Source organism: Ixodes scapularis, unplaced genomic scaffold, assembly GCF_016920785.2.
Source record: "Ixodes scapularis isolate PalLabHiFi unplaced genomic scaffold, ASM1692078v2 PGA_scaffold3__209_contigs__length_174095766, whole genome shotgun sequence".
Taxonomy (NCBI): Eukaryota; Metazoa; Arthropoda; class Arachnida; order Ixodida; family Ixodidae; genus Ixodes; species Ixodes scapularis.
The window spans coordinates 170212711-170225842 of record NW_024609868.1 but is presented as its reverse complement, the minus strand read 5'-3'; the positions used below and the strand labels follow the sequence as shown (position 1 = coordinate 170225842).

General features: G+C 43.9%; 1 protein-coding gene across 1 annotated transcript in view; it reads left to right on the top strand.

Moving 5' to 3' along the window:
- Window positions 1–13132, top strand: part of LOC115327759 (nose resistant to fluoxetine protein 6) — an 86361-nt gene that overhangs the window by 22635 nt on the left and 50594 nt on the right. Inside the window, exons 5-6 of the mRNA XM_029988789.4 lie at window positions 5316–5416; window positions 6295–6474. Of these exons, the coding sequence (XP_029844649.3) occupies window positions 5316–5416; window positions 6295–6474 (281 nt within the window). The remainder of the gene's footprint in view (window positions 1–5315; window positions 5417–6294; window positions 6475–13132) is intronic.

Here is a 13132-nt window from a genome sequence, read left to right as displayed (position 1 = left end):
TATTTGGACGAATTCGTGGTTTTATTGTAAAAACGTTAAAAGTATATGTTTGATGTTAAGGTTGATAAAGGAAGGACATGAACATTAGACAGATACCAAGACCGGTTCATAAATATCTCTCCAGATGTGGCGATTTAAAAAGCCTCACTACGTTCGGCTGTGCTCCGACGACCTCACGCGTTTGGGTGTTCGTGTGCGTCCAACGTTTTGACCGTCTCGTGCATTCGGCGTAACGCGTGACCTTGGCGTCGCGCCTGCTTGCCGCCGCTTCCAGCATCGCTTCGCCGGCCGGATACCGATGGGATTAAGACAACGCCTCCTGTTGTTTCTGTTTGCGATTTTTTCCCTCTCGTTCGGCGAGAGGAAAGAGAAAAAAACGTGACCCATTTGTGCAGTAAGCCTTGGGCGACACCGACGATTGGCCCTTCGGAAGGGAAAGTAGGACTTTAGAAAACTGTGTGGAAAACACAGACTCTTTAGGCCCGTTCACACACTTGCGACCTCTTAAGGCCGAGTGCCTTGGAACTTAATATCTCTTGCGACGAGAGGACACACTGGTGCCATCGATTGGGTAGCGGTGTAAACTTGGCGGTCCGGCATAATTTCTGTTTCTCTCGCGCATTATCCTTTCTTTCTTGCTCATCAAACTTTTGTTAACCTCATAAACGAGCCTTTCTCATAGGTATTACGCACATTTGACCTCGCCAATCTCGCAAAGCCTTCGCTCTTGTGAAACGCAGTTCCAGGCTCACCGCATGGATGGCACCAGCGTGCCAGTGTGATCTATCGTCCTAAGTAAGGATGTCGCGAACCACCCTATAGGTTCGATTTCGAAGGGTTTCAAAATTCGCGAAGCAAACTCAGGTTCGATTTAAAAAAATTTCGATATTTTCGTACCGACCGAGGTTCGAATTCGAAAGAAATCTGCAACTTTCGATCACAGTGGAGTTTCGAAATCGAAAAGTTCAAAGCTTGCACGGTTTCTAAACTTTCGGGTTCGAATATTTTGAATATTTTTATAATTAAGGTTCGATAAATTCGAAGATTTCGAACTTTCCTAGCTTGAAATTCGAGATATTCGAGAAATTTGAATTTCTTGAGATCTGAAGTTCGAAAAATTCGAGGATTTCGATATTCTTTGGAAATAAAATTCGCAAACTTCGAACGCTTCGAATTTTTAGAGACATAAAGTTCGAACAATTCAAAGATTTTGAATTTCTTTCTGCATAAAGGTCGAAAAGTTCGAAAGTTTCGATTCTCTTTTAACGCTAAATTCAAAGTAAAAACTTCGCAGATTTTTGAATTCCTTTCAAGTCCAAGTGTTCAAGTACAAAGTCCGGTTTTCAACTTCCCCCAAAGTTTCAGTTTCAAATAACGTTTTCACGACTCACTGGTTTTCACGAAATCAAGTTTAGAAAAGTTAGGGTGTGATATCCAGATTCTGCGAAGTTGGTCAGGCAATTAAATGAGACGACGTGTCCCGGATGTGTTGGAATATCTGCCAGTGCAGAGTGACGTGTGACCATAGATCAGTAAATGTGACCGCCAGCCCGAGGGGGGGGGGGGAGGATTTAACCTGCATCACGCAGTAGTGATCACACGAACACACTGTTTTATGATACTCATCCAGTTCGAAACGGCCAGGGACGAGCAGGAAGTTGAGGCTCAGAAAAACGTTGAAGCAACCTGGCAAACTGCCTCCCCACTCCTTGCACGCTGGTAGTAATCCGATCGAACGCCGCCCGAGTGACGCAGGCATATAGTAAGTTAAGTTTGTAATTGTCCTGGAGGTTTATTTTCTGGGACGGAGGAATCGCCTCGCAAAAAGCACGGAAGCCGACACAACTCTAGGTCGAGGGCGTGGTCGAGCTTATTTTAATCTGAAATTATTTATGCATATGTATAGCAACTTTCGCTCTTCACTGCATAAAATGTCGCGTAGATGGTCATTGCCAGGAACTCGTTGTCAGAAGGCAGTACTTGACACATGCTTAGTGGTTCGGAAGCTCAAAGCTATGTCTTTTCAACCTAAATACCCTATTGAAAATTGCATCAAAATACGTAATTTGGGACATTGACTGCCAGTCAGCAGCCTTGGTGGAACGTGATGGACCATCAGACGTCATCTGATGGTCCATCAGATGACGTGTGACAGCCACTGCCAAGGTAATTTCATCAACAAGGGCAGCATTTATATAAGAGTAAAGCTATACGCACTCATAAATATCGCCAAATGCCTCGATAAAACAAAATGTTCGAGAAAAAGAAAGAAAAAAAAAGCAGGACCACCGCGGATCGAACCCGCGACCACTTGCGTACAAATCGGACACCTTAACCCCTGTCCTATGCCTTTATTTTTCTTTATTGTCCTGTGCTATGCCTTCGTTTTGAAAACTCGATTTGACCATTCCTTTTATACTAGATGCTTCGGCTGCAAATGCAGTCAAGCCTCCAGCATGTTATGCAAAGCGCTCGTACATCACTCGCCAGTTCTACTCACCTGCCATGTAGAGTACTTTCGCGTCGTAGAACGATCCTTTTGTTCGCGCGTCTCCGGCCCAGTAGACCTGGTACACCTTGTCGTTTTCAACTACACCGCTAAAGTCCCTTACATCGTCGGAACTCACAACAGGCTGGGTCTTGTCGAGTAGAACTTCTACTAAAACATAAGACATTCTAGAGCCCGGGCAGGATCGACAGGTTGGAGCAAGCGGGCAAACAAAACGAGTCGAGAGCGATCGTTCATGAAAGCTCGGCGAAGCCTCTACGGGCGAAGCCCATAGAGGCGTTTCTTCGGGCTTCTGATCAAGGTTGTCAATCGGCTGCGTGTCATATCTCTAACATCAGCGGTTTTATGGGCTCACGTCCCGAAATCGTTTTCTTGTGCATAGATTATTTTTCGTATTCATAGATTTGACGAAATAGTGGTATCCGAACAAACTTTACGTCCTTTGACCGTACGTCTGTCCGCACGTCAAAGCTTTTTGACGTATAGTCAGAGGCAATCGATGTACAATCAGAATCGCCACCAAGACATCTTGATGGCATTTCGCGGCGGCCGACTGCCACCAGGAAACCATCAGAAAGCCGAAAAGTGGAGTCTGACTGGAGTTTGACTGTCGGTCAGAGTAACTTGTTGGCCAATCAGACATGCTTGACATACAGTCAGGCACAGTCAGCGGTCCACTAGAAAACATTGACTGCCAAACAGGGTCACATTGATGAATTTTTTCCTTCGGTTACCTGTGCAATAAAAAAAAAAAAAAAAAAAACATGATTAAATGCGGGGATATAAAGCTGGAGAAAAAAAAAACTACCAAGAATTCGCCGGAAGTGTTGTATTCTTGCATATTCAGAGGTTCAGAACTTCGAAACAGGTGTCTCCTACCAAAATGTGCACAGGCTAAAAGAAACACGTCCCAGACACGTGAAGCAAAAAAAAAAGTTTTCTTTTAATGACGTGCAATCTTGAACAACCTAATAAATCTTCTCACATGAGTTAATTTACTCCTTAGTGTGAAAACACAATAAATACATTATTTTGGATTCTGCAGATGGCAATGATATGTACTGTCTGTGGTGTTAATTTAAATGCGATACCTTGAACAACTTAGACGAAAATAAATACCAAGTTTAGGGCATAACTGCATGTAGATACATGTTTGGACATTTCTTCCAAACTCACCTTGAATAGCAATAATCACATCTTAAGACGAAACTTACCTAGGCTATACATATATCATTCTTAAAAAGATTAACATCTCTACCATAAATACCTTCGGCTACAGCGCGCTTCAAATCTGGCACAAACGATGATCGTCGAAAACCCGTCGTCCTTCCTCGCCCCTTCGGGAATTTATTTATTTAAAACTAAGCATACCAGAACATTGAAATAAACGGCATTGTCTTTCGTAGGGAACGCAGCACCGTATGTAAAAGTTCGAGAACATAAATTACGAATCTACCTCACTTATTGAATTCAAATATTACCGTCCGCCGGTCTTTCGAAGTTCGACGAACGTCGAACTTTTACCCTAAAAGTCGAATTTCGTCGAACTTCTGACTTTTCAGGATTCGAAATTTCGACACTTTTCGAATTCTTTTGATAAATAAGTTTGATAGTTCGAAGATTATCGAATTAGTTAGCATAGGAAATTCGACAGTTCGAAAATCTTTTTTTAGTGGAAGAAGTTTGAAAGTTCGAAAATCATCAAATTTTTTTGTCAGTCAAGTTCGGAAGTTTGACACGCGTCGAATTTTGCAGCGCGATAAGCTCGAAAGTTCGAAAAGGATCGAATTTTTTTGCGTAATACGTTCTACGGTTCGAACAGCGTCGAACTCCTTAGTTTATCAAGTTCGAAAAATTGATTTCCTTCAAATTTTACAATATAAAAAATTCGAATCTTTCGAACCTTTCGTACCGCTTGATTCGATCATCGAAAATTCGGTTCGAAAAAAGTTCGCGGCATCCCTAGTCCTAAGAGGTTTTAAGGGGTTTCAACAGGTCTCGTCCCTCTCGGTCGTACTCAGTTGCAAGTGTCTGAACGGGCCATTAGAGAAGTTATAATCAGTTCCATGTAAACTTTTTTTTAGAGTGGAGTTTAGGCTATAAGCATTGAAGTGTTGCTTAATAAGGGAGGATAATAATATTTTACGAACTGATGTGTTATTTACACGGGTAGTTATATTTTGCATAGTATTTTCCTTTATTCAAAACTCTATTGTGTCCGTGTTCTTCTATAATAAAATAATGTTAAAGTAATTTGGTGTCCAGAACAAAAGTATGGGTGGCCCTCTAACTGTGTTATAGACGCGTTACGGAATGGGCCGCACTTATAGACTGACAGTAATCTATAAATATACTATAGTTGGCATACTATGAAACAAAACTCCTAAAGTTAATATATTTTTAACAAAATTCTTATTTTATGCACCAAACATATCAGTTTTTAATCTTCCACATTCACAAAATATTCTTTAAACATATACGTTTTACAGTGCTACATACATCAACAAACTCGAGGTTTTACGAAAATGTTAAAAATGAGGCAGTCTATTGTGAATTGTTTGTTTTAAAACACATTAAGTAATGTGTTTAAAAAAGTATTCAATGTGGTGTTTTTTAATATATTTTCGCGAAACGTCGCGTTTGTTCAGGTGTGTAGCAGTGAAAATACGAATCTCTATACTTATTATTTTGGAAATATGTCCTCATCTGAACTCATATTTGTCAACTGATTAAACCAATAATGATGTCAGTTGTAAATAGCGATACCAAGTGCATTAGGACTAATGAGCTATTAATGTTCTTCTAGGATTTTCCTTGGAGTGATAATTCTGATATCAGTCATGAGCTCTATCGTTGACGTCCGGCTTACACGAAGTGAAAAACTGCAAACCAAGCCAGCACGAAGAAGTGAGTTCATATTCATCACCTCTTTACGGGTCTGGAAAAAAGAGTAGTTTGAAATATTTCCATCTCGAGTGCTTGTTGTTTCATTGCTCGAGCATGGACATAAGGTGCCTTCTGTTCCAAATAGAACATATGTATCTGAAGACCGATATACATATGACGGTTAGCCGGGTTACTAAATTTTTCTAGAGTCATGTTTGTTTTGTTTCTGATAAAATGGTTTAAAATCAAAAGTACATCCACAAGCAGGAATGTCAGAAATACAAGAGTATTTAAACAAATGTTTACTGGTTCACAAGATGCTAGTTAATATGGTTGTTAACGAGTATAAAGATCTCTCGATCTACCAATTTTCATTTGACGGTAGGTCAACCTGCTTAAATCAAAGAGTTGTAAAATATTTGGCCACGGAAAGAAATTGACGATATTTGCTGTACAACTTATTTCCTTTCGACTGAAATAGCGGCTTATATAAAAAAAAGGGCATATCAGTGTAATATCGGAAAGGGGAACATCTGCTCTTTGGAGCTTTAACCTCAGCAGCAATAAAAGAAATGATAAACTAATGATTGAAATCCTGATTGTATCTTGTTGCGAAGATGAGCGGCAGTCACGAATAACATAGATGTGCTCGGAAGATGAAGCCGAGTGCTTAAAAGGTGGCAGGGTCTTGCGCACGGGTCTTGCACGTCGGCATTGCGCACCACTGCTGCAGTATCGTCCTCTTCCTTTTATGAAATTCAGCCCGTAAATTCATTTGGTGTCAATGCAATGGGATGCCCACGTGAGCCTCTAGGCTCCTAAAATAGGTCACCCTGGAACAAAACAAAAATAATCGCATCGGCATATAAAGCATCGCACCCCTTTCTCCTCGACCGCAGGCAGACTGATGAAGTACATCACAGCGTTCTCAATTCCTGCAAACACTCGCGCACTTCTTGCGGTCAGCGAAGACAAGACGGCCGAGTCTTACAACTACCGTTTTCTGCACGGACTGCGCTTCTTCAGCCTTTTGTGGATCGTTCTTGGTCACACGTCCATCGCTTTTGACCCCATCGTGTGTAAGTAACTTTCTCCTGAATGCGGAATTATGAAATTAAAAAAAAAAGTGAAAGCGTCTATATGCTCTATGTTCTCGCTTAGCAGCTAGGTCGCAAATGCGTATAGGCTCCGTGCGGGAACTATAGGGGGCGCTTTAAAAAACGTCCGTAGCGCCGCTAGCGGAGGAGCTGGCGTTCCACAGTGAGGAGCGTTGAGCAGCCTACGGCGCCTTTTCGCATGCCAAACTGTGGCGGCGGAAGTGCGTACGGACAAAACTTTTGCTCTTTAAGCCGATACGTTTAGGGTGACGTTCCATGAGTGCTGGGGTAGACCTGAGCAAGGGCATCTAGCTGTTCTCCACTTATATATTGAGTTTGAGTCGTTACTAGGGGTAATTTCTCTAGTTGCGGCCGAAAAAGGGGTTGGAACAATTTTCCGAAAAGCAAGACGGCCACCACCATAATTTCTCTGAGTGGGAAATTTGTTTCGCTCGTCGCTGTAAATGAGACTGCTGGAACGATGATATTTGGACGCGAGTGAGATGTTCACCAAGTTTGTGCACGAAGTGTGCCAAGTTTCATTAAAGGCCGACGTACACTTCGCGCTTTTCATTTTTGCCCTCCTCTCCTTTTCTATATCCTCTCCACTTTTAAGCTTGTCCCAACTTCGCTCCCCTCGCAGCTTAGGAGGGGGGAGCGCTAACAGGATTATCTTCCTTGCAGAAAAACGATGTTGTACGTCGGCCTTTAAGACAGCAGGTGTGAAAGTTATGTTTCTAAGGAATAAAAAAATAAAGCTGTACGGGATATCCAATATTGGACATAAAATGTTGTGTCATAACCTGGCTGTGCGAATTGCAGATTTGGGCACACAGGTGCTTGGACTTGACCGTAACATGATACAGCACTTACTATACCAAAAAGAGGTGGCATAGGGAAACCAGGTGGAAATTTGGTTTGAACGGCGTAACTCAATGGTAACCGGTTTTGACCATGAAAGGGCTGTCAAGAGAATACCACTCTTCGTGGGAGGTGGAGACTTTACAGGTAGGGAGGGACTAGTGGACTGTACTACCAGTTGAAACAACGTTACAAAGGTGGTTCTAAAGCCGAGAAAACAAAGTTGTTTTCCAACACACGGTTTGGCCGTCAAAGGCTTTTGCGGTCAGCTGTTGTGTAATAACCTGTTGCGCGAGGTGCTGATTTTCGGCACACAGGTACTTTGACATTACCGTAACTTGACACAACACTTATTATACCAAAAAGAGGTGGCATAGCGAAACCAAGTGGAAATTAAGTTTGGGCGGCGTAACTAAATGGGAACCGGTTTTGACCATGAAAAGGCTGTCAAGAGAATACCACTCATCGTGGGCGGCGTACACTTTAAAGGTAGGAAGAGAGCAGTGGACGGTACTTCCAGTTATAACAACTTTGTTATAGGTGGCTCTAAAGCCGAGAACAAAAAATTGTTGTCTACAGAACTCGGGGTGTCAGCGTTTCCACATCCAAAAGGAGGCTGATCAAAAAAGAAAGCACACCACATAAACTTCCATACTCAATCGTCGATTCTCCAGTGATTCCGAGTTTCATTGCAGTTTTCCTTATTTTCATATTTGTCACTTTTTTTTTTTTTCACCGTTCGAATCTTTATACATGAAGTACAGATCGCGTGCCATACTTGTCCGGAAATATAATTGACACGTACGATGGGGACGAAACTTCTTCGGGGGGCATTCCTGCAACGAAATTGGCGCTGCATACCCGTGAGTGTGGGATGGCATTTCAGTTCGTCCCATCGGCGCTAACACATGTAGGCGTCACTGGTACGAAAACAAACGCAGAGCGCAAAGGTGCAGTGTAGAATATGTCAGCCGAGCCGACACAGTGGCAGATATGATCGGGAGACTAAATTCCTCGCGTAGTACGGCACGGGTCCATCGTTGTCGCTCTCCTACAAAACATCGGCGAGTTGAAAAACTGAAACTTTGTCCCCACGAGATACGACGCACAACTAATGAAGTACTTAACGACGCAGCACCGGCAGCACTTCATGCTGTGAACCCAGCGCAACCGCACCGCTCCGACTTCAATGCGTACCAACGTACACATCGCGACACTGTTAGCGCGAACACGACATCGGCGCTTTCTCGCATGTCATTAGGAAATAGTATTAGTGGGCACACAATTTTACCCCTCATATTAGAGCCCTAAATGAGCTCTTTCTATAACAGACCTCTTTGATGAAACCGTTCCGTTTCAAGAGAAAAACACAGAAAACTGGCGACCGCTTGTGCGCGCTAACAGTGTCGCGCTCTGTACGTGGCGTGGTTTCGATTTCGTTTTGTTTGGGGTTCTCACTGCCTACCTTCGGTAACGGCCGCGCGGCGGCGCGTCAGTCGCGTCGCACGGAGTGTATATAAATGACTCAGAATCATTATAATTTTAACGATCACCTGTCGCCCCTATTTGTATGTAGAGTGCGTTGAATAAGAAACTGTATTTTGTATTATAAGTATGAGGCATACTCTACAATTCTGAAACTGAAAAAAAAATCACTGAGTTACGTACCCCGGGGGAATGTATAGGAAATTAGGGAAATCGTTGGCCGACAATAAAATAATAAAAAAAAAAACGGTAGCTACAACAATAAAAAAAAAAAAAAAAAACGAAAAAAACGGGTCGGTGTTTGAGTGGGCTAGCATTCCGTTTCTGGCTGCCGATAGGAGCGGACGCAGAATGGGCTCCGTGCGAGCAGCGATAGCGGCCGTCGAGGGTCGCGGTGACTCGGCATCTTCTGGTTCAAACGACTATCGTATCGTCCTTCCTCCATTGCCAGCCGGCGAGGCGATGAAGCGTGCAGTTATTCTGCACTGCGACATCTCCGGAAGACCCTACAGGCTTGAAGATTTTCGGAAGCCGCTGAAAGACATCGGCGTGATCGGGGAGGTGACCGGAATCGGGGCATACCAGATGTCGCATGTCTGGCTCCTCGATATGCGGCCGGACGAAGCGAAGAAGAAGCTGCTCGACGTCGGGCAGTTCCTTGTCAAGGAGAAGTCGCGCCTCGTCGTCAATCCGACAAGGCAAGAAGTGCGGGTTAAGTTGCATTGGGTGGCGTTCGACGTGACCAACGACACGATACGACGAGCCTTCGGGGAGTACGGCGAAGTGAAAGAGGTGACGCGAGAGAAGTGGAGGGTCGCCGACTTCGAAGGCGTGGAGTCTACGACGCGGCTCGTCCGGCTGGTGCTGCACGAGGGCGTCTCGCTGGACCGTCTTCCACACCAGCTGCGCCTTGGCAGTGGCGCGGTTCTGGTGGTGGTTCCCGGCCGGGCTCCGATGTGTCTACGATGCCGCACCAAGGGGCATATTCGGCGAGACTGCCGGGTACCTAAGTGCTCCGAGTGCCGCGCATTTGGACATGTGTCGGCCGACTGCACACGCTCGTACGCCGGTGCTGTTGGGCGGGGCACGGACGGAGACCACAGCGAACTCGTTATGGACGAGGACGAGGCGGAGGGCGCAGCGGCGCCTGCAACGGCTCAATCCGAGCCGAGAGAGGCGCAGGAAGGGGCCGCCACCACCACCGCTGTGACGAGCGGTGCTGACCTGCAGCCGGTGGCGGTGACTTCGAGGCCGGAGCAGCCGGAGGCGCAACAGTCGGCCACGCCGGAGTCGGGCATCAAAGAGGTCAATGCCTCCGGAGTGGATGTTCCTGTGTGCGACGATGTCAACAGCAACTCGGAGATGGAAGCGTCGCTGTGATGCCAGCCTTGAGGCATCGCAGGAGCGTCGGCTTAGTCAGCTTGAAAAGGAGTTAAAAGTTGTCGGCGGAAGGGGAAAGAAGATGCGAGTCGCCAGTCAAGGGCGGTCGTCGTCGCTTCCACGCGGTGACAAGACGGCGGCCGGAACGCCTGCGGGCATGGAACACTGCGCCTCGTAAAACTGAGGGGGTAAGCACCGAGTGCTCCGTCTGAACCATTCTACCATCGTGTCTCTAGATAGGTTACTGCGAATTGCGACCCTAAATGTACGAGGGCTGGCTGCTGGGAGGCGGCAGAACCAGCTGTATCGCCTCGTGACAGAGCAGGACTTTTTTATTTATTTATTTATTTACAGATACTACTGCCTTCTCAAGGAGGGCGTTGTAGGACGGGCTTCTAAACAATGACTGAAACGTACAATATGGGACAAGGCCAGTGCAACGAACATATTAAAGAGCAGAAACCGTGAAACCGATAACCGAAATACTGCACAACAATGAAACGAAACAGTGAGCATCATTACACTTTGCCATGTACATTTTAGCATTTCCGCTAGAAAGCGAACAAGACATTGAACGATGTTATATGCACAAACGACCAACACAACTTAGTTCGAGATATATAGCTGCCAAACTATTTCAGGAGCAGTGCATTGAAAAATTGGCTAACAGACAGCAGTCACAACAAAATCAAAACAATAAGCAATAAGTAGCCTCGAGGTTATTTAAATAATGAAAAGAGCGAGGCTTTAAATGATTGGATGGAAGTCGTGTTTACGATGTCAAAAGGCAGCTCATTCCATTCAGTAATGGTTTTAGGAAAAAAAGAAAACTTGAAGCAGTCGGTATGGCATTGATAGTCTGTAAGTGATAAGGCATGGTAGCTACGTGTGCTTCTCGCAGATTTTAGAGTGACATAGCGTGACCTGTCTATTCTAAACCCATCGTTTATCAGTGTGTATAGGAAAGTGAGTCTGTTAATTTTCCTACGCGTTTGGAGGGGCTGGATACCGGCTATGCTGTATAGGGCACTCACAGAATCTAATCTTTTGTATTTGTTGTAAATAAATCTTAGTGCCCTCTTTTGTATTCTTTCGAGTTTATTTATGTTCGATAATGTGTGTGGATCCCAAATAATGTCAGCATATTCTAAAAGTGGCCTGATGAGAGATTTGTAGGCTATTAATTTTGTTGCAGTTGTAGAGTGTCTTAAGTTACGTTTCAGATACCACAGTTTGAACATCGCCTTCTGACACAGCGAGTCAATGTGGGCATTCCATCTGAGATCAGAAGATATAGTGACTCCAAGATATTTGAATGAAGAAACTTGTTGCAGAGCAGAGTTATTTAAACTGTATGAAAAGACCAACGGAGACTTTTTACGCGTTATTGTCATCGAAACACATTTTTCAAGGTTTAACTGCATTTGCCATGTCTGGCACCAGTCACTGATTTTTTTCAGGCTCGAATTGAGATTAGATTGATCTGCGCCATTTTTAATTTCAGAAAATATAACCAGATCGTCGGCAAATAGGCGAAAATTTATGTTTATGTTATCTTTTACTACGTCGTTTATATAAACGAGGAAAAGGAGAGGGCCTAACACGGATCCATGGGGAACACCTGAATGCACCGGCAGTAATGATGATCGTTCCTTCTTTACCTCAACAAGCTGTTTCCTATTGCATAGGTAGTCTTTAATCCACCGAAGCACTTTGCCATTTGGTAATAATTTAGATAGTTTTACAAGAAGTTTGGGGTGTGACACACGGTCGAAGGCCTTCGAAAAATCTAAAAATATTACATCCGTTTCCCCCTTTTGTTAATAATTTCCGAAAAATAATGAACCGTTTCCGTAAGTTGCGTAGTCGTAGAGAGCTTACGCCTGAATCCATGTTGTTCAGAACAAATAACGTTGGTTGTTTCGAGAAAAGAAGAAATATGATTATGTACTATATGCTCAAGCAGTTTGTTGACCGTGCAGAGCAAAGAAATTGGTCTATAATTAGTAGTGTCATCGGTGCTCCCCGATTTGTGGATGGGAACGACTCTTGCACATTTCCAATCATCTGGCACTGAACCTTCTCGCAGCGATTTTTCGAATAAACAGTATAAATATTTAGAACACCATTCCGCGTATCTCATTAAAAATTCATTCGGTATATCGTCGGGACCAGAACTTTTTTTAGTATCTAGACTGAGCAGAGAAGCGAACACTCCTTCCTCAGAGACGGCAATATCAGGCAGTGACTGTGAAAACTGAAAATCTGGCGAGCTCGGTTCGACACCGTTGTCTTGCGAAAACACACTGGAAAAGTACTGGTTAAAGGCGGTGGACATTTCTTTCCCCGCAGTTACGTCTACTCCGTCAACAATTATTTTATCTAGCTGTTCCTTCTTGGGAGAAATGTATCGCCAGAATTTCCTTGGGTCTGTTATTAAAAAACGAGGTAGTGAGACGTTAAAAAAGTTATACTTGGATTTGCGTATAGAATTGTTTAACACCTGCTTTTGCTCCCTCATCTTGTCAGTATATTCTCCTAGTAGAAGATTGTGTTTATTTTTGCGCAGTCTATGAATTCTGCGTTTTAAGTGAATAATATTACGCGTTAACCACGGTTTGTTATGATTTTTGGAGCGGAGAGTTCTTTTAGGCACATAAAGATTCAAACACCCATGAACTAGGTTTTTGAAATACAACCACATTTCGTTCACATTATTTTCTGGCGAAGAGTACAGACTAAGAAAAACGTCATGTTTAATTGCAAATTGGTCAATAACACTTTCGTCGAGCGCGTTCTTAATATCGTACACTCTGCGTGTGCTCCTACGAGCAGGACTAGCACAACCTACACTAGAGGGATTATATTCAAAAACAACAATGCGATGATCTGAGATGCCTTCCGAGACCTCACA